We start from the raw sequence: 19,530 nt of genomic DNA on the forward strand, positions 1-19,530 counted from the left end.
TAAAACAGGCAAGAAACATCCCATAGATTTACACTGAAAGAGGGACCTGAAACGTACAGTATATACTGTAGAACCCAGAATATTAGAGACTTGATTGTGGGTTCTTTTGACTTTGACAAATAGAAGAAGTATTTGCTTCAGGTTGGTTCAAGTTCCGGCGGCCGCTGCAGCCCGGAGGTCCAGAATCTTTCTCCAGCGGCTCGGTACCTCACCGGCTCCCTTCCATTATTCACACTCGAGGAGGGCCACACTCTGCATTTAACAGCAGCGGTGACAAGAGACCATTAACTTCTGAAATGCTTCATGGTACTTTCTTTTGCTCTGGCTTCATAGAGCACAAACTGCTCATACATATATAAATAAATAACCATCCAATGACAGGGCGTCTTACATCTCCTTCGAGTGGCACGTGGGAGAGGAGGTGTCTTAAAAGTTGAAAGTTCATTAGTTGCTCCCATTTATAAATTGGTTAATTTGTCCATGTTTTTATTTTCAAATTAACATTATAATATTAATTATATAAAATGTCAAACAATTTTCTGCATTGCTTTAATTTCTTCCTTTTACTTTCACTCAATTAATCAAGCCATCATATTTCTAATGTACAGGATGTGTGTGTACTGTATGTATATATATATATATATATATATATATATATATATATATATATATATATATATATATATATATATATATATATATATATATAGCGATGGGTTAACTGGATGCCCTCTAAAATAATCTACCCAGCATGCACATGCTCTCTCAGGATGTGAGTCTTTGTGTTAGTATGCTAAATGCAGTGATGGAGTAAGCTACTCAATCTTTTAACTGGAATGACTTCGCATGTAAACTGGCCTGACAAAGGCGCTTGCCTCTGGGCTTTAGGTTAAAAGCATTGCTAAAACTATGCATCCATCTGGTTGTCTACACCCCCCCCCTCTCTTTCTTTCTCACATCCCATGATGACCTTATTTTCTTTGTTTGCAACATTTGTCATCTATGTTGATTGCATGCTTTCTGGCTTGATAAATGTCACATTTGGTTTATACTTTATATGCTGTTCTTGAAGCGCTCCATTTGCAGTAGCACATATTTGAGGATCTTGTTTTGTCAGCTACTTTCAAAAGGATTCTTACTCCCATCTCAGTCAGGTTAGGGTTTAATCTCTCTCTCTCTCTCTCTCTCTCTCTCTCTCTCTCTCTCTCTCTCTCTCTCTCTCTCTCTCTCTATATATATATATATATATATATATATTGATGAAGCCATTTGATACTAATAATCATAAAACTCAAATCATATTTTTTGCAGGACACATGATTGAGGAGTAAGGATCAATACTAATGTATTGATTAACCATTGTGAAATTATCATGGCTGTTCTCTGTTAAGGCTTCAGTGGTCTGTTGGTCTGAGTGCTGCAGGCTTCCCAGGAAAGGCATCCTCAGGCCAACACAATTACTGCACATCAGTGCGAGCAATTGGCCATGAAGATATCACAGCATTGTAATTATCTTCATGTTTTGTGCTGAAGCCTTGATGCACACCATTGCATGGGCTAAATCACAGGACTGCAAAAGAAAGCCCAAAGGCCTCGAGTGTTTTAATAGCCATTCATACATCTCTGTGAGGCCACAGGTTTTCTAAGAACACAGCAATTTCCCCTAATATACTCTCTTAGAGTACATATGGATCTTGCTGTATTTGAAATGGCTATGTTTTAATTTGTTGCACAGAGTATAATTGCAGTGTAGGAGAGATTTGCCAAAACAGGGTCTCAAGTGGCTTTGCAGAGACATGTACAGACAGATTAATATTGGAGCATTTCTATGAAGGAATAGTTCACCCAAAATGAGAATTCTGTCATTATTTACTCACCCATGGTTTGTTCCAAACATTCATGCTTCAACATGGTCTCATGACAACTCATGATTTTGCCATCAATACAAATTATTATAAGATATCAAACTTAGGTAATTGGGAAAAATCTTTTCATTTTTAATTGACTATTTCTATCAATCTCCAAATTGGTGAAAAACTGCCAAAACAGCCATATAAGAAATCCATATGACTTGTGTCTTCTAAAGTCATAAAATACCTTTGTTTGAAAAAAAAAAAATGTTAGTTGTTATGTACTGAAAATCTTTCCCTCTGCTGTGGCTTTCAAATATAAATATAGGACCTTTGACACATCATGTCAGTTTGGACGTCATTGGCATCATGTTGTGTGTCTTGTGCATGAACAAACATCACTGGCTTCAAAATATTTTATTTGACTGCTCTGGTGGAGAAGAACATTTTCTTTAAATAACAACTTAAATTTCGGCCTGTTCATCGCACAAAGTTTTCACAAGAATTCACGTCTTGAAATATAGTATACAAGTAATTGTCATGGTTTATTTATGGTGTTTTTAAGCTGCAAAATAGCGCCCTCATCTAACAACTGTTCCCCTTCTGTCGCTCTCTCCACGTTGTGTCAGAGAAGCGACACTAGGGGTCTCTCTTGAGCGCCGATATTCACCTCTGAACTATGAAAAAAGGCCAATGAGAGTTGGCAACCAGTATTTGCATGTCCCGCCCCCGGACATACGGGTATTTAAGCGGCGCAAATACGGGAGTTCATTCAGAAAATTTCTTCGGAGCCGATGGTCATTTCTGCAATTGCTGCATACTACACACCGAGTTCCTGTCATCCCTCTGCTGCATAACTGTTGGAGTCCACGGCGCACAACAGCTTCACAACCCTTCTTCCCACGGGATTGAGGACGATGCGGCTGGCGATGGAGGCGATTTGGGGATGGCTGCAGGTGCAGCTCCGCCGGGTACGCCCCCTCGGACCACCCGCGCCCCAGCACGCTCGTTGATTCCCGTCCGTGCTCGAGGCGGCGGCGACTCGCCTCACAGCCAGTCAGCCGACCCTCTTGCGATGGAAGCCGATGAGCTCGCCGCGACATCGGAGGGTGTGGCATCTGATGCAGAGGACTCCCCTGGGCTGCCGCCTTCGGGCTTGCACGCCCATGGTTGGGGCTGACGCACAGATGTCCGACATGCTTTCCCGGGCAGCCAACAGCGTGGGCTTGGATTGGAACCCTCCATCCTCCCCACAGCCATCACGGCTGGATGACTGGTTCCTGGGGTCTGCGCGCCGCTCACAGCCTCGCCCCCCCGGTTCCGTTTTTCCCGGTAGTGCATGACGAGCTGACGTCTTCGTGGAGAGCACCCCTCTCCACTCGTCACACCGCCACAGGCTCGTCCGCCCTCGCCACCCGTTAATTCGGCACAAACATGTCTTAGTCAGGACAGACAGCACCACGGTCGTAGCCTACATAAACCGCCAAGGCGGAGTACGCTCCCTCCACATGTCACAGCTCGCCCGTCGTCTCCTCGTTTGGAGTCAGCAGCGACTGGAGTCACTGCGCGCCACTCACAGGACTGCAAAAGAAAGCCCAAAGGCCTCGAGTGTTATAATAGCCATTCATACAACAACCCTCCATCCTCCCCACAGCCATCACGGCTGGATGACTGGTTCCTGGGGTCTGCGCGCCGCACACAGCCTCGCCCCCCCAGTTCCGTTTTTCCCGGAAGTGCATGACAAGCTGACGTCTTCGTGGAGAGCAACCCTCTCCACTCGTCACACCGCCACAGGCTCGTCCGCCCTCGCCACCCTCGACGGCGGAGCGCCCGCGGTACGCTGGCGATTCCCCAGGTGGATAGGGCGGTTCCGATCCATCTATGCCCCGGTACCCCTACCACCTGGCGAGGTTGCCCCGTACTCCCTTCCTGGACCTGTAGAGCAACCTCCTCGCTGACAGCGAAGGCCTACAGCGCCACCGGACGCGCCGCTTCCGCCCTGCATGCCATGGCTCTCCTGCAGGTCCACCAAGCCAAGGCACTTCGCAACATGCACGGGGGTGGCCCTGATCCCGACACGCTGCAGGAACTGCGCTCAGCGACCGACCTCGCCCTGAGAGCGACGAAGGTCACAGCGGAAGCACTCGGGCAGGCGATGGCCACGCTAGTGGTCCAGGAACGTCAACTGTGGCTGTACATGGTCGAGATGCGTGAAGCCTACAAGACTCGCTTCCTCAACGCCCCTGTCTCCCAGTTCGGCCTCTTCGGCGACACCGTCGAGGACTTTGCCCAGCAGTTCTCCACGGTAAAGAAGCAGACGGAGGCCATCTCTCACATCATGCCTCGCCGCAAGCCTGCCGCCACGGCCCATGCCCCGTCTGCTCGCCGAGGGCGTCCTCCCGCGGCCAGAAGTCAAGCTCCAGCTCCGCCTCAACCCGGGCCCAGCTCTCAGCCCCAGCATTGAGCAAACTGCGGGAAGCACACGCCCCCTGTCTCACGGACCCCCTCGAGGACCCGGAAGGCTCCCAGGCGCTCCTGAGACAATGCACCCAGAGTCCAAGAAGTTAGCTCCGGAGGTGGTAAGACCGCTCCGTCCCCCAGTGGAGGGCCGGGAGGAGAATCCTTTGTTTTTTCATTTGCCACGGCCAACATGCCCATTCCCTGCGCGAAGAAATCGCCTCCCTTCTATTAAAGGACGCGATAGAGCCTGTCCCTCCAACCGAAATGAAGAAGGGTTTCTACAGCCCTTACTTTGTTGTACCCAAGAAAGGCGGTGGCTTACGACCGATCTTGTACCTGCGAGTTTTCAATCGGACCTTGTCCAAACTCCTGTTCAAAATGTTTACCCAGAAACAAATTCTATTTGGCGTCCGGCATCTAGATTGGTTCGCAGCGGTAGACCTGAAGGACGCGTACTTCCACGTCTCAATTTGCCCTCAACAACGACCCTTCCTACGGTTCGCGTTCGACGGTCAGGCGTATCAGTACAAAGTCCTCCCCTTCGGCCTGTCTCTGTCCCCTCGCGTCTTCACGAACGTCGCAGAGGCAGCTCTTGCCCCGCTCCGAGTAGCCGGCATACGCATACTCAATTACCTCGACGACTGGCTCATACTGGCTCACTCTCAAGAGTTACTATGCGCACACAGAGACCAGGTGCTCAGGCACCTCAGCCGTTTGGGGCTTCAGGTCAACTGGGAAAAGAGCAAGCTCTCCCCGGTTCAGAGCATCTCTTTTCTCGGTCTGGAGTTAGACTCAGTCTCAATGACAGCACGTCTCTCCAACGAGCGTGATCAGTCAGTGCTGAAATGCCTCGCTTCCTTCAAGCCAGGCGCCGTGGTCCCGCTAAAACGTTTCCAACAGCTCCTGGGACATATGGCATCCTCCGCGGCGGCCGCGCCGCTGGGGTTGATGCATATGAGACCACTTCAGCACTGGCTCTGGACCCGAGTCCCGAGACGAGCATGGAGCCGCGGCACGCACAACGTAAATGTTACCTCTGCCTGCCGCCAGACCTTCAAACCCTGGACAGACCTTTGCTTTCTAAGGGCTGGAGTACCCTTGCAGCAGGTGTCCCGACGCATTCTGGTCACGACCGACGCCTCCAAATTGGGTTGGGGCGCCGTGTACAACGGGCACGCAGCCGCAGGCCGGTGGAACCGAGGCCCGCTGCGCTGGCACATCAACTGCCTAGAGCTGCTGGCTGTTTTTCTGGCCCTGCAGAAGTTTCTTCCGTTAATTCGGCACAAACACGTCTTAGTCAGGACAGACAGCACCACGGTCGTAGCCTACATAAACCGCCAAGGCGGAGTACGCTCCCTCCACATGTCACAGCTCGCCCGTCGTCTCCTCCTTTGGAGTCAGCAGCGACTGGAGTCACTGCGCGCCACTCACATCCCCGGCAACCTCAATGTGATAGCGGACACGCTGTCAAGACAAAGCTTGCCTGGCGGGGAGTGGAGGCTCCACCCCCAGTCGGTCCAGCTGATTTGGGACCGGTTCGGCAAGGCTCAGGTAGACCTGTTTGCCTCCCAAGAAACCTCCCACTGCCTGCTCTGGTATGCCCGGACAGAGGCTCCCCTCGGGGCAGATGCGCTGGCACACAGCTGGCCCGCGGGGCTGCGCAAGTACGCATTTCCCCCAGTGAGACTTCTTGCACAGGTGCTATGCAGGGTCAGGGAGGACGAGGAGCAAGTCATTCTGGTAGCCCCCTATTGGCCTACCCGGAAGGACGACAGCCCTTCCCTGGCGGATTCCCCTGAGGAAGGACCTTCTTTCTCAGGGACGGGGCATGCTCTGGCACCCGCACCCAGACCTCTGGAACCTCCACGTCTGGCCCCTGGACGGGATGTGGAAGATCTAGCCGGTCTACCATCTACCGTCGTAGATACAATCAGCCAAGCCAGAGCCCCCTCTACCAGGCATCTTTACGCCCTAAAGTGGCGTCTGTTCGCGGACTGGTGTTCTTCCCGAGCCGAAGACCCGCAGAAGTGCGCAGTTAGGTCAGTGCTCGTGTTTCTTCAGGAGAGGCTGGAGAGGAGGCTGTACCCCTCCACCCTCAAGGTGTATGTCGCCGCTATCGCGGCCCACCACAACACGGTAGATGGAAAGTCTCTTGGGAAGCACGACTTAATCGTCAGGTTCCTAAAAGGTGCCCGGAGGATAGCTCCCTCCCGGCCTAACCTGTTCCCCTCCTGGGATCTCTCGGTCGTCCTTACGGGACTCCAGAGACCCCCCTTCGAGCCGCTTGACTCAGTTGGACTCAGGGCCCTCTCTCTCAAGACCGCCCTGCTGATCGCGCTCGCTTCCATCAAGAGGGTCGGGGACCTGCATGCATTCTCTGTTAGCGACGCTTGCCTGGAGTTCGGTCCGGCAGACACGTTCATGATCCTAAGACCGCAACCGGGCTATGTGCCCAAGGTTCCTACCACACCCTTCAGGGATCAGGTAGTGAACCTGCAAGCGCTGCCCCGGGAGGAGGCAGATCCAGCCCTTTCACTGTGTCCAGTACATGCCTTACGTATCTACCTGGACTGCACACAGAGCACTAGATGCTCTGAGCAGCTCTTCGTCTGCTTTGGGGGACAGCAGAAAGGGAATGCTGTCTCCAAGCAGAGACTCGCCCATTGGGTTCTCGACGCCATTTCCTGGCTTATCACACCCAGGCCGTGCCCCCCCCTTTGCGGGTCCGAGCCCACTCCACCAGGAGTGTTGTGTCCTCATGGGCACTGGCTAGGGGCACTGCCCTAGCAGACATTTGTAGAGCAGCGGGCTGGGCAACACCGAACACTTTCGCGAGATTCTACAATCTCCGAGTTGAGTCAGTATCGTCCCGTGTTCTCTCAGGTACCGAGCCCATAGAACTCTGTGGCACGCCCACGATCTGACCGGGTGAATCGCTTGCATCTAGCGCCCTTCCCCCTAACCAGGGAAAACAGTGCGCCTTCATTCCCAGGAGATCTCAGGTTTGGGACACTGGTTGATTCCTCCCTAGCCCTCGTGGGTCGCAGTTCAGCGGAGGAACTCGCCGACCCAAGCCACTGCGGGTACCGCAAGCTACCCTGCACTGGTATAGGTGCTCCACAGGTAAGGCCTCCTTCGGAATCCCCCTGTGTGTAACGCCACTGTTCTGTCCCCTCTGGCGAGTGGACTCCCGTACTTCCCTTAGGCAGTCACGGCTGCCTCGGTTGCCGTGCTGTATGTTCCCCCCTCTATAGGCTGGATCCACCACCGCACCGACTTTTCCACATAGGCCCTAAGTCAGGCCTGTGATGGTTTTGCCACTTAAACTTGCCTCCCCTCTCGGGTAGGCGTGGCCTCCGCAGGGTCTTCTCCACCCTGAATAAGGGCTAAGACCCCCTTCCCTCAATGCGTGTAAATTGCTCTATGCGAGAAACATAGAGAGAAAAGAGGCCCGGCCAGGCTTGGCCCGTTCCCAGGTTGGCGGCCAGCACCTTGTTCCCCCCTCCAGGGTAACGATAAGGAATCCTGATGGCTTAAATGGGGCATTGGGGAAGGGTACGTGCAGCCTGATACAGTTGGTCGTCCTGCACGTAAGAATACCTGCTCGCTCCTGTATCAGCAGTTCACGTACACGGCTCAGCGCGTGGCGCTTTTATAAGTGGACCCCTAGTGTCGCTTCTCTGACACAACGTGGAGAGAGCGACAGAAGGGGAACGTCTAGGTTACGTATGTAACCTCCATTCCCTTATGGAGGGAACGAGACGTTGTGTCTCCCCTGCCACGTCGCTGAGCCGAGCCACTGTTGTGGCCGGACCATTTCCGGCTCCTCGGAAAAATCCTGAATGAACTGCCGTATTTGCGCCGCTTAAATACCCGTATGTCCGGGGGCGGGACATGCAAATACTGGTTGCCAACTCTCATTGGCCTTTTTTCATAGTTCAGAGGTGAATATCGGCGCTCAAGAGAGACCCCTAGTGTCGCTTTTCTGACACAACGTCTTGTTCCCTCCATCAGGGAACGGAGGTTACATACGTAACCTAGACGTTATGAGCAACATGGCATAAAAATGGCATTATGCCTCAATAATTCACTGCAACTGCAATACTATGAGAATGTCCAAAATGCAGAAAGCATCATTGTCCACGGCCTGTGAGATAAGTCTAGAGCTGTCACAGAAACCGGTGAGATATCTCACAACACTTATTTCATTAAGATCTTTCAGGGAGTAGGACAATTTTTTGCTTACCTTTCCATGAAAAAAATTGCTTACTGCACCTTTAAGTCAAAAATATGATTTAACCCAGTGGTTCTCAAACAGGGGGCCAGGGCCCAATAAAAAGGGGCACCAAAAACATTCAAAAGGGCTTCGAGGTGATTTTAAAGTATTTAATATAAGCTATATTACAAGAATTTTACTCGCTATAATACACCGAAAGAAATTATGAACCCTTACGTAAGAAAATATATAGCTTCTACTCTGAAACGTGCATATTTATAAAATGTTTAGCTTTACCTAATTTGCAGTAATGTGTACAAAACAAATGTTTAATTAGAAGGTGACCTTAGAGTGTTACATAAAGTAAATGAATAACTGTGAGTTCCTTGAACTTCTTTGGCTTACATATCCATAAAATTAAGATTTTAAGTGCTACTAACAAATAATCAAGTACAGAACTGAGGATGTGGGGATTACCCATAAGCCGCTGTACTTGAATAATTTATGTGACATACCTTTTCAAGTAAATAAAGTTGAATGAACTGATACATTTGTGTATATATTTAGCAAAGTTTTTCTAGCTATGCTGGCATAAAATGACCGTAAGTTGAATTTACTTAAAAAAACGTGATGCAAAAATGCTACATATATATGAAGTAAACCCAACACGTGAGACGTTAGAACTGCTTAAAATCAAGATGTAAAACATGTAAACTGACATCATTATTTATTTTAATTCAACTACTTCCTTTAACAACTTTTTTACTGAAGAACACACAGTTCTCAAAACTTCTGGAATCACAAAATTAATCACAATTAATTTATCTATTGACATTCCTAGTTTCTATTAATAAAGTTTGAAAGCAAGCAGCTTTGTCATCATTACACTGGAACTACAGAGGAAATATTGGCCAACATGGGGGTCCTTTGAATAGTTTCTCCATCAACTGGGGGCCTTGGAGTCAAAAAGGTTGAGAACCATTTAACACCACTAAATCAACCTGAATTAATTAAGTTACACCAGCGAAAGTCATTGTAAGGTTTATGTCAGGTAGCTCCTTAAGGTTACAGGTTACCACTTTTTTCAGTGCAGGTTTTTCTTTTTTGGGTAAACTATTCCTTTAAGTCACTGCTACAGAGGAATGTAAAGGCAGAGTGGCTGGACTTTAAATAAAGCATCACGACTGATCTCCAAGCAGACTGTTGATGCTGTTGGCAATGTGCGGCTCTCTCTGTAAAACAGTCTGCCCCACTCTCCAATCTCTCCTTTTTTTCTCTCGACTGTCTCCCTCCCTCCCTCCCTCCCTCCCACTCCATCTCTTTTTTTATTAATGCATCTCTGCATCTCCTTCTCTCCCCTATATCTCTCGCCCCCCTCTCTCCTTCTGACTGACAGATATCTGCTCTCTCTGTTGATCTTTAAATGATGCCAACTGGAATTTGTCATCATCCCGGTCCTCCTTCTCCCCTGACAGAAAATCATTGATTTTTGTCGCCCTGTTGGAATAATGATAAGGATTGTCATCAGGGGAGAGGAACAGCATGTGGGCTTGAGCTGAGATGCTTCAGATACATTCAGTGGGGTGGAAAGGTTTGAAAATCACATGGAAACAGGTGCAGTGCAATATGCTTGATTACAGCTTGCCCAGAGATGCAGCACACATGCATTCTATTGGAAACTAAGGGCCGATTAAGTGGAAAATGGCACATGATGGTGGACTGTATTAACGAAAAGGCCTACAGACAGATTGTGGCAAAAGGATTTGATCTGTAATTTGGCTTTTGAAATTAAATGTCTGGAGCCTTTAGGCGCAATAAACCAGATTTATTTATTAAGCCAATTTGTTTTCGACACTGACATCTGATAGATTAAAGTGGAAAATATGCTGAAGACATCAGAAAATTAGATTAGCAAGGGAACATGCATGCAGAGTTTGATATTAAAAACAGCATGTAAATCAAATCTATCCAAAACTGACGTGCCATTTAAAAAAAATACAAAAATAAATAATAATCTAAGGAACCATCATGTAATGCAAACAGCCATTGTGGCCAAGTAGATTCAATATTTTAAAGGCATTAAATAAAAATCTAGTTAAAATGAATGAAGGTATGTTTCCCACCGTTTTTTTACTAAATAAACACAAGGAAATGTTTTAAAAAACAACACATTTAAAAACGTGGCTATAAAAACCCGGAGCTCCAGACGCAACAGTGATGTCCGTCTAGCGCATGTTTGCATAGGTAAAACTATTAAAAATAGCGCAGACTTCAGAACAGCCCTTGATGCTGAATTATCTAGAAAATAAAGTTTGAAATGATTTCATTAATTGGTTCGAGCAGAATAAATGGAATTAAAAGAACTAAGAAAAATGTCAATACATTGCTGCCGAGCAAGCACTGGAATCGCAAGGTATTTAGTTTTTAGGCGCTGTAAAGTGCTACCAATAAAACAGTGTACACATGGTGAATAACTGTCAGCTATTCTAGTGCCTCAAGTCATTTGTTCGCAGTTGTGGTAAGATCCACGATAGAGGACATTCGGAAAGGCACGTGCTGTCATTTCAGCACTGGACAGCGCCTGAATGAATGGGAGGAGCTCGCGCTTACTAGAACTTCTAGAACGTTGCAATCGTATGAGAAGCTCGTTCTCGTAACGAAACAGACTGTTTTAGCAGCAAACCAAGATCGAGCGATAGAGAGAGATAGAGAAAGATAGGCTGGAGAGGTGGACTTGACGCATAACCCCGCCCCCTCGGCTCAGAAGGTGGAAATCCCTGCCCTAGTTTTAAATCCTCACTTTACCACATCTCGCGCACCCAGTTTACCAGGGCTCATGCGACAGTCTTGCTCCTTTTACGCATTCGTTTTTCATTCAAGCTCTCTAGAAAGGAGATTTTTAGACGGGTTCGCCGATACACCTGTTTCAGAAGTCGTTCCCACGCGTGAATTATGAATTGAGCGATTTTTGGCACTGTATCACCGTGGGACGTCGCTTTGCTGCCAAGCGTTACAGTTGATGCCCCCCGTGGCAAACGGACAGGAGCCTCCGGCGTTAGATCATCCGTCACGTATATGAGAGGAGCGACCGGTGTCATGACAGACAGCGCGATGGACCCGAGAACCGCCTGCTGATGTTCGGTGTCCACGATGGATTCCTGCGTGTCTACTTTAAGATTAACATATAACGGTATCATAAATGGAGGAGGAGAGTGACAGCCGCAAAATCAACAACAGCTTCCTTCGGGACCACAACTATGCAACCGAAGGTATTTGGAAAAATCGAATTGAATTCGATTCTCTCGGATATTAATGATGGCGGGGGGTGGGTGAGATGCGAAGTGGGTTTATGTTGAAGACCATTCCTGTGTATTAATATGGTGGATGTGCATATAGAGCTTGTTGGTGCATTCCTGATTGTTATTGCTGATTGGTAATTTTAAGTATACTTGTGATTTATGTATTCTATTCATATGTAGGGTGCAGTTTATTATATCTCCTATGTAGTGTGCATGGCGCATTAGATAACATATTTTCAAGACAGCTTGGAATAAAATCTATTTACTTTTATATAGGCTAAAAACTATTAAGGACTATATATAGGCATTATATTTCACTGTGCTCTGGTTTTAGGTGTTACTATGCCATTGAGCAAGTGACATGTACAATGAGTCAGATATGACTGGCATAACAGAAGACTTGTGCAATTTATCAGCAGTGCAGTGATACAGAGGGGATGGGTATGCTTTGGAATGGTTGCTTTTAAGGGTGTGTCACGGAAGATCTTTTTAAGATATAATATATACATTGTATATGTGTGTGTGTGGGGGGTGCATCTTTTTCTAGACTTTCTGTTTGATGTCAGCACATTGCAAGTTATGCATGCATACTCAAAAGCTTTGATAAAGGACATGTAATGTCCCTGCTAAAATGGTTTGCTGGTCTTTGCTGGTTTAAGATGGTCCCCCAGTCTGGCCATGCTGGTGCACAATTGGTTTAGCTGAACAGTGACCAGCTTAAAGGAATTTTCCTGGTTCAATACAAGTTAAGCTCAATTGACAGCATTTGTGGCACAGTGTTGATTACCACAAAAAACACTGTAAAACTGAGGTTACAGTGAGGCATTTACAATGGAAGTGAATGGAGCCAATTTTTGGGAGAATTTAAAGACAGAAATGTGAAGCTTATAATTATATAAAAGCACTTATATGAATTCTTCTGTTAAATCCTGTGTATTATTTCAGCTGTAGAATTGTTTGAACCATTGTTTTAATGGTAGTTTTAAGGTTAAGGGTTAATGACGTTATGATGCCGTGGCAACAATGTTGTAAAATTGGACATACTGGCTGTGTCTCGTTTGGAAGGCTGTGTCCTCTGGAGGTTGCATTTGTTGGCTGCATACAGTACATCATCGAGGCTGTCTCGTTTCAGAAAAGCAAGTAGGGCACTTCAAATGCAGCCTTCGAATGCGACCTTCTTTCACAGGAATTCGGAGGATCCATGAGGTGTATCCTTCGTGGGCACTCACAACCCACAATTCTTTGCTTCAATGGAAATGTCTAAAAAAATGAAGCCAATTTGCCCATAAATATGATGTTCAAATGCAAGTAATGTTAAGTTGAAGTACCTCAGCAGATGGGTGCAGAGTATATAATATGTATAATTTTATTAGTATATAATTAAAATAAAGTATTAAACTAAAAGTACACATGTAAAATCTATTTTCTTTTCTCTTTACATCATTAGAACTCTCCTAAAATGTACCTCATATATTCCCTTCTAAAGAGAAAGTGGCGTTCTGTCAAAGCAACCATGTTACGTCCCGTTTCTGTTTGTCACACGAAGGCCGTCTCGTTTAAACAAGGCTTGTTTAAATGAAGACACTTGGTATACTGCAGCCTTCAAAGGACACGTCCTACCTAGCATGCAGCCTTCCAAACGAGACACAGCCATTGTAACTACACAGAAATCTAAAATCATGTTTACACACATATTCTTTATGACTGTACTTTTAAAACAGTTAGTATTTCATTGTTTACAGTTGTTTACAGATTGGTCCCATTCACTTCCATTGTAAGTGCCCCACTAGAGATTTGGTTTGTGCAGTTGAGATATTGTATTGTAAGACTTATTGTATTGCCCTCTCACTTGGATTACTCACGTCTGCTTGTATTATTCTCATTTGTAAATTACTTTGGAGAAATGTAAGTCAGGCACAGGTTTCAGGTCAGCCATCTCCTGTCATGTGTAAAGCATACATTTTCAGTGGAAGCAGGGTCTGGGACACTCCCTTCCCAAGTTGTGGGCATCTTCCTGGGCAGTGATTAATGGATGTGGGAGGTTTTGCAAAACAGACCCATTGAGCAAAATCAATCAGTGGCCCTCAGACTCACATACCACTAGTTTTCCTGGTTTATGAATTGTCTTGCCAACCCAGGCTACTCTGTAAATCACACAGTAGCAGTAAAGCATTTGCTGACACACGCACGCACACACAAATACTGCAAGCCGCACATCGTCTTTTACCGTCAAATATCTAGGCTCTTTTTGTATATTTATAATGCATGTACAGTCATAAAGGGGAAGGCAGAGTCTTTTGGACTTGGATTTTAGGCTGACTATATTTCCGGTGCATTCGACAATTGACATTTTTGAGAGTCAGATATGCAATCATAAGCAGTTTCATTTATGTTGATCATAAGAAATTTAGAAATCATCTTACACAATATATGTGTGATTTGTAAAAAGACCATTTGAGCCAGTAGATACTACAGAGAACAGATCGTTCTTATCTGCAGTAAGGCATTGACCGTCTCCAAGCATAAATATTAAACACTACAAAGTCATTAAGCTCTGTTCTCTTTGCAGTATCTCAGAGATCACTAAGTAGGGCTTTACCTCATGGTTCTAGCTGTTTTCACTGCTGTTTTTAGTGCGTGTTACTGCTGTTTGAAGAGAGCAAAATTTAGAAATCTGTCGTAATTACACAGACTCACTGCTGGAGCTTTAGAGATTCATGACTATGGGTGCAAGCATAAATGTAACCAAATATTTACGACTGGGGGGGGGGGTTTGGCAAATGTAAAAGTTTAAGAATTGGCCATTGCAAATCTACAGACCCCCTTAGAGCAGTGGTTTTCAACTGGTTTTGCTTTGAGACCCAGATTTTACATTGGACATCAAGTGGCTGACCAACTTAGGAAAAAACGTAACCTGGATTTAATGTAGTCTGGCTCGCATTTTCTTTTATAGTGCAATTTTTATACATTTTATTAAGAGTGATAATGTTTAATTTGAAAACCCTTTATTTTGGCGCATAACACAACTGTTTAACTTTTCCTCCTCAAAGCTGTTTAGTATTTCAGGGCTGTTTGAGAGGTTTGGCTTCTTCCATAGCACTTTAAACTAGAAAATTCTAACTAGAATTCAAATGGGTTGTCTGCACCACGTTATCGAGGGAAGCCCGGTCGATGCACGCACACTCCAGAAATTGTCACGAACCCCGCTCCCTCGCTCCGCCCCCTCGAGCTTCCACGCTCGTTCCACCCCCTCGAGCTCCCACGCTCGTTCCGCCCCCTCGAGCTCACACGCTCTTTTTGCTCGCTCGAGCCCTCATGCCCACTTTGCTCCTGCTCGCTCACATGCTCGTAGGCAATCTCCCTTCCTCGAGTTTCTCACACGTTTCCAATCCCCCAGAACATTATGACCACCTGCACTCGCGTCATCTGCACTCCTGCACATTAGTTTCACCTGCACTCGTCTCATCACCTGTCATGGTTTACACCTGCACTTGCCCCTGTATATATCACTACCCTTTCATCTCATGGTTGTTGGTTATTGTATTTAGTTTCCCGTGTCTTTGCCTCCCGCTAGTCTCGTCTAGTTTTGACCTCCTCTCGTTCACCTCTTAGCTTGCCAGCTCCCCTTGTTCCCCTGTCTTTTGCTCCCACTTGTTATTCTTATTCTGATTACCCCGGCTTTGACCCCCTACGCTCTCGTTGACCACTCTCTCCTGGATTTGCCCCTTTACCCTATCTTGATTCCCCGGCTTCGATTTAACGCTCACCCTGACCATTCTTCACTGGATTTGCCCTGTTTTTGTACTGTTGCCTGCTTTGTTGGAATAAAGCAGTTTTCTCCGACATTGTGACTGTCTCGTCTTGTGTTTGTGTGTGCGGGTTACAAAATAACCAACCCCACCGAAGACAGTCACAATGCGTCACGCTGAGGATTCGCGCAGCTCACTAGAGCGGAGGAACACGTCACATTCAGCGCGAGGAGCTACGGTGTGGAAACTTGACCGAGCGCTCGCGGCCCAGGGGCAGCAGGTATGTTCTATGTCTGAAATTTTTCACCCTGTTTCACCTGTGTCTGCCCCTGAGCCCGTTGATGCTTTCCACGCATCCGCGAGCGCCGTATGCTCTCCATCCCGGAGAGGTTTTATGGCTCATCGGACGCGAACCAAGGGTTTTCCGTGCAAGGCAGTGGTTATGTAACTCATAACTCCGTCCTTGACATTATGGAGCCAGCGGCCCAACTCTTGGGTTTGCGCCAGGGGAGCCAACCCTTGGAGGCTTATATTATGGATTTTTGTGCCCTGGCGTACCAGGTGAATTTTGATGAGGTGGCTCTGAAAGACATTTTTCAGTTTGGACTGAATGAGCCAGCCTCATCATTCATGCCTGGTGGTCGCTGCTCTCTCAACCTGGCTCAGTTTATTGACCTCGCCCTACTGTACGCTGGTTCCTCGTTTACTGTGGGGGAGGCAGAAACTGAACCAGCGTTCCATACCACGGCCCCCGTCTTGAAGCCTACCACGTACCCCGTCTTGAAGCCTGACACGGCCCTAGCCCCGAAGCCTTACACGGCCCTAGCCCCGAAGCCTGACACGGCCCTAGCCCCGAAGCCTTACACGGCCCTAGCCCCGAAGCCTGACACGGCCCCAGTCCCGAGGCCTGTCCCGGTCCCAGTCCCGAAGCCTGACACGGCCCCAGCCCCGAAGCCTGACACGGCCCCAGTCCCGAGGCCTGTCACGGCCCCAGTCCCGAAGCCTGTCACGGCCCCAGTCTCGAAGCCTGGCACGGCCAGCGAGTCAACGCCCATGCCCGCCACGGCCAGAGAGTCAGCCCCCATGTCCGCCACGGCCAACGAGCCAGCGCCCATGCCCGCCACGGTCGGCGAGCCAGCGCCTGTAGCCTCAACCGTCCCCATGGCCACGTCCCCTGTTGGCCGAGGACGCAAGAGAAGGAAGAGGGCCCCTTCTCCCCAGTCTCGTCTTGTGCTCAAGACCGCAGAGGTTCCCTCAGAGTCTTCCACAGCTCTACCGACCTCTGCTCCGCCCCCAGAGTCTTCCACGGCTCTGCCGACCTCTGCTCCGCCCCCAGAGTCTTCCACGGCTCTGCCGGGTTCTGCTCCGCCCCCAGAGTCTTCCACGGCTCTGCCGGGTTCTGCTCCGCCCCCAGAGTCTTCCACGGCTCTGCCGGGTTCTGCTCCGCCCCCAGAGTCTTCCACGGCTCTGCCGGGTTCTGCTCCGCCCCCAGAGTCTTCCACGGCTCTGCTGGGTTCTGCTCCGCCCCCAGAGTCTTCCACGGCTCTGCCAGCCTTTGCTCGCCCCTCAGATCCCTCGCGGCCTCCGCCTCTCGAGTCTCCCAATGCTCCTCCTCCCAAGCCTCCCAGGGCTCCTCTCAAGCCTCCCAGGGCTCTTCCTATCGAGCCTCCCAGAGCTCTACCTCCCAAGCCCCCCAGGGTTCTGCCTTTCAAGTCTCGAGCCTCCCAGAGCGCCGCCTCTCAGGGCTTCTCCTCCCGAGTCTTTCAAGGCTCCTCCTCCCAAGCCACCCAGGGCTCCTCTTCTCGAGCCTCCCAAGGCTCCTCCTCTCAAGCCTCCCAGGGCTCTTCCTATCGAGCCTCCCAGAGCTCTACCTCCCAAGCCCCCCAGGGTTCTGCCTTTCAAGTCTCGAGCCTCCCAGAGCGCCGCCTCTCAGGGCTTCTCCTCCCGAGTCTTTCAAGGCTCCTCCTCCCAAGCCACCCAGGGCTCCTCTTCTCGAGCCTCCCAAGGCTCCTCCTCTCAAGCCTCCCAGGGCTCCTCTCGAGCCTCTCAGGGCTTCTCCTCTCGAGTCTTTCAGGGCTCCCCCTCCCAAGCCTCTCAGGGCTTCTCCTCTCGAGTCTTTCAGGGCTCCCCCTCCCAAGCCTCTCAGGGCTTCTCCTCTCAAGTCTCTCAGGGCTCCTCCCCCCCTCGAGCCTCTCAGGGCTTCCCCTCTCGAGTCTTTCAGGGCTCCTCCTCCTCTCGAGCTTCTCAGGGCTCCGTCCCTCGAGTCTTTCATGGCTCCACCCCTCGAGCCTCTCAGGGCTCCGTCCCTCGAGTCTTTCATGGCTCCACCCCTTAAGCCTCTCACGGCTTCGCCTCTCGAGTCTCTCAGGGCTCCTCCTCCCCTCGAGCCTCTCAGGGCTCCGTCCCTCGAGTCTTTCATGGCTCCACCCCTCAAGCCTCTCACGGCTTTGCCTCTCGAGTCTCTCAGGGCACCTCCCCCTCTCAAGCCTCTCAGGGCTTCCCCTCTCGAGTCTCTCAGGGCTCCCCCTCCCCTCAAGCCTCTCAGGGATTCTCCTCTTGAGTCTTTCAGGGCTCCACCCCCTTCCAAGCCTCTCAGGGCTTCGTCTCTCGAGTCTTCCAGGGCCCCACCTCTAGAGCCTCTCGAGTCTTCCGTGACCTTTTTCCCCGAGCCTCTCACGGCTCTACTCCCAGAGACTCCAGAGCTTCCTAGGGCTTCGCCTCTCGAGCCTCCTACGGCTCCGCCTCCCGAGCCTCCCACGGCTCCACCTCCCGAGCCCCTCACGGCTCTGCTCCCAAAGACTTCAGAGCTTTCTATGGCTCCGCCTCTCGGCCTCCTACGGCTCTACCCCCCGAGACTACAGAGCCTGCCAGGTCGTCGCCTCGGGGACCTCCCACGGCGCCACCTCCATTGGCTCCACCTCCTGAGCCTTCCAGGCCTTCCCCCCCAAAGCCTCCGTCGGCTCCACCTCCAGAGCCTTTCAGGCCTTCGCCCCTAAAGCCTCCTTCGGCTCCACCTGCAGAGCCTTCCAGAACCCCACCTCCAGAGCTGCCTACAGTGCCGCCTCTGACGGCACCGCCTTTCACGGCTCAGCCCGGACTTCCTGACCCTCTCCCTGTGCTGTGGCCTCTTCCCTGGCCTCCAGACCCTATTCCTGTCCGGTGGTCACCTTCCAGACCCCCGGACCCAGTCCCTGTCCTCCAGTCGCCTTCCAGACCCCCTGACCCTGTCTCTGCCCTACAGCTGCCCCCTAGATCTCCTGACCACCCACCTGTCCGCTATTTTCCCCCAGACCTTGCCTTGATACTGCCCATTGACCCCATGGACTGTCTCATTTCCCTCTGTGCCCCTTGGACTGCCCTCAATTTTGTTTGTGTGTTTTGTGGGTTGTCTGTTCAGGGTTTTTTGTTTGTTGGGTTCGTCCAGCACCACTTCCTCGCAACCGAGCGCGGCCGTCAGGAGCCGTCCATTTTAGAGGGGGGAGTACTGTCACGAACCCCGCTCCCTCGCTCCGCCCCCTCGAGCTCCCACGCTCGTTCCGCCCCCTCGAGCTCGCACGCTCTTTTTGCTCGCTCGAGCCCTCACGCCCACTTTGCTCCTACTCGCTCACATGCTCGTAGGCAATCTCCCTTCCTTGAGTTTCTCACGCGTTTCCAATCCCCCAGAACATTATGACCACCTGCACTCGCGTCATCTGCACTCCTGCACATTAGTTTCACCTGCACTCGTCTCATCACCTGTCATGGTTTACACCTGCACTTGCCCCTATATATATATCACTACCCTTTCGTCTCACGGTTGTTGGTTATTGTATTTAGTTTCCCGTGTCTTTGCCCCCGCTAGTCTAGTTTTGACCTCCTCTCATTCACCTCTTAGCTTGCCAGCTCCCCTTGTTCCCCTGTCTTTTGCTCCCACTTGTTATTCTTATTCTGATTACCCCGGCTTTGACCCCCTACGC

The 19,530-nt window shown here is 49.6% G+C and overlaps 1 protein-coding gene across 2 annotated transcripts in view; it reads left to right on the forward strand.

Moving 5' to 3' along the window:
• LOC127660014 (serine/threonine-protein phosphatase 2A 55 kDa regulatory subunit B beta isoform-like) overlaps positions 1 to 19,530 on the forward strand; it is a 107,486-nt gene that overhangs the window by 39,566 nt on the left and 48,390 nt on the right. The window contains exon 1 of one of the 2 annotated variants that reach the window (XM_052150058.1): positions 11,300 to 11,795. The exons of the other annotated variant lie outside the window; for it this stretch is intronic. Within the exon in view, the coding sequence (XP_052006018.1) occupies positions 11,726 to 11,795 (70 nt within the window). The 5' untranslated portion in view covers positions 11,300 to 11,725. Of the gene's footprint in view, positions 1 to 11,299; positions 11,796 to 19,530 lie in introns of those variants that run through there. 2 annotated transcript variants of the gene reach the window in all.

Source organism: Xyrauchen texanus, chromosome 19 (assembly GCF_025860055.1).
Source record: "Xyrauchen texanus isolate HMW12.3.18 chromosome 19, RBS_HiC_50CHRs, whole genome shotgun sequence".
NCBI classification, from domain to species: Eukaryota; Metazoa; Chordata; class Actinopteri; order Cypriniformes; family Catostomidae; genus Xyrauchen; species Xyrauchen texanus.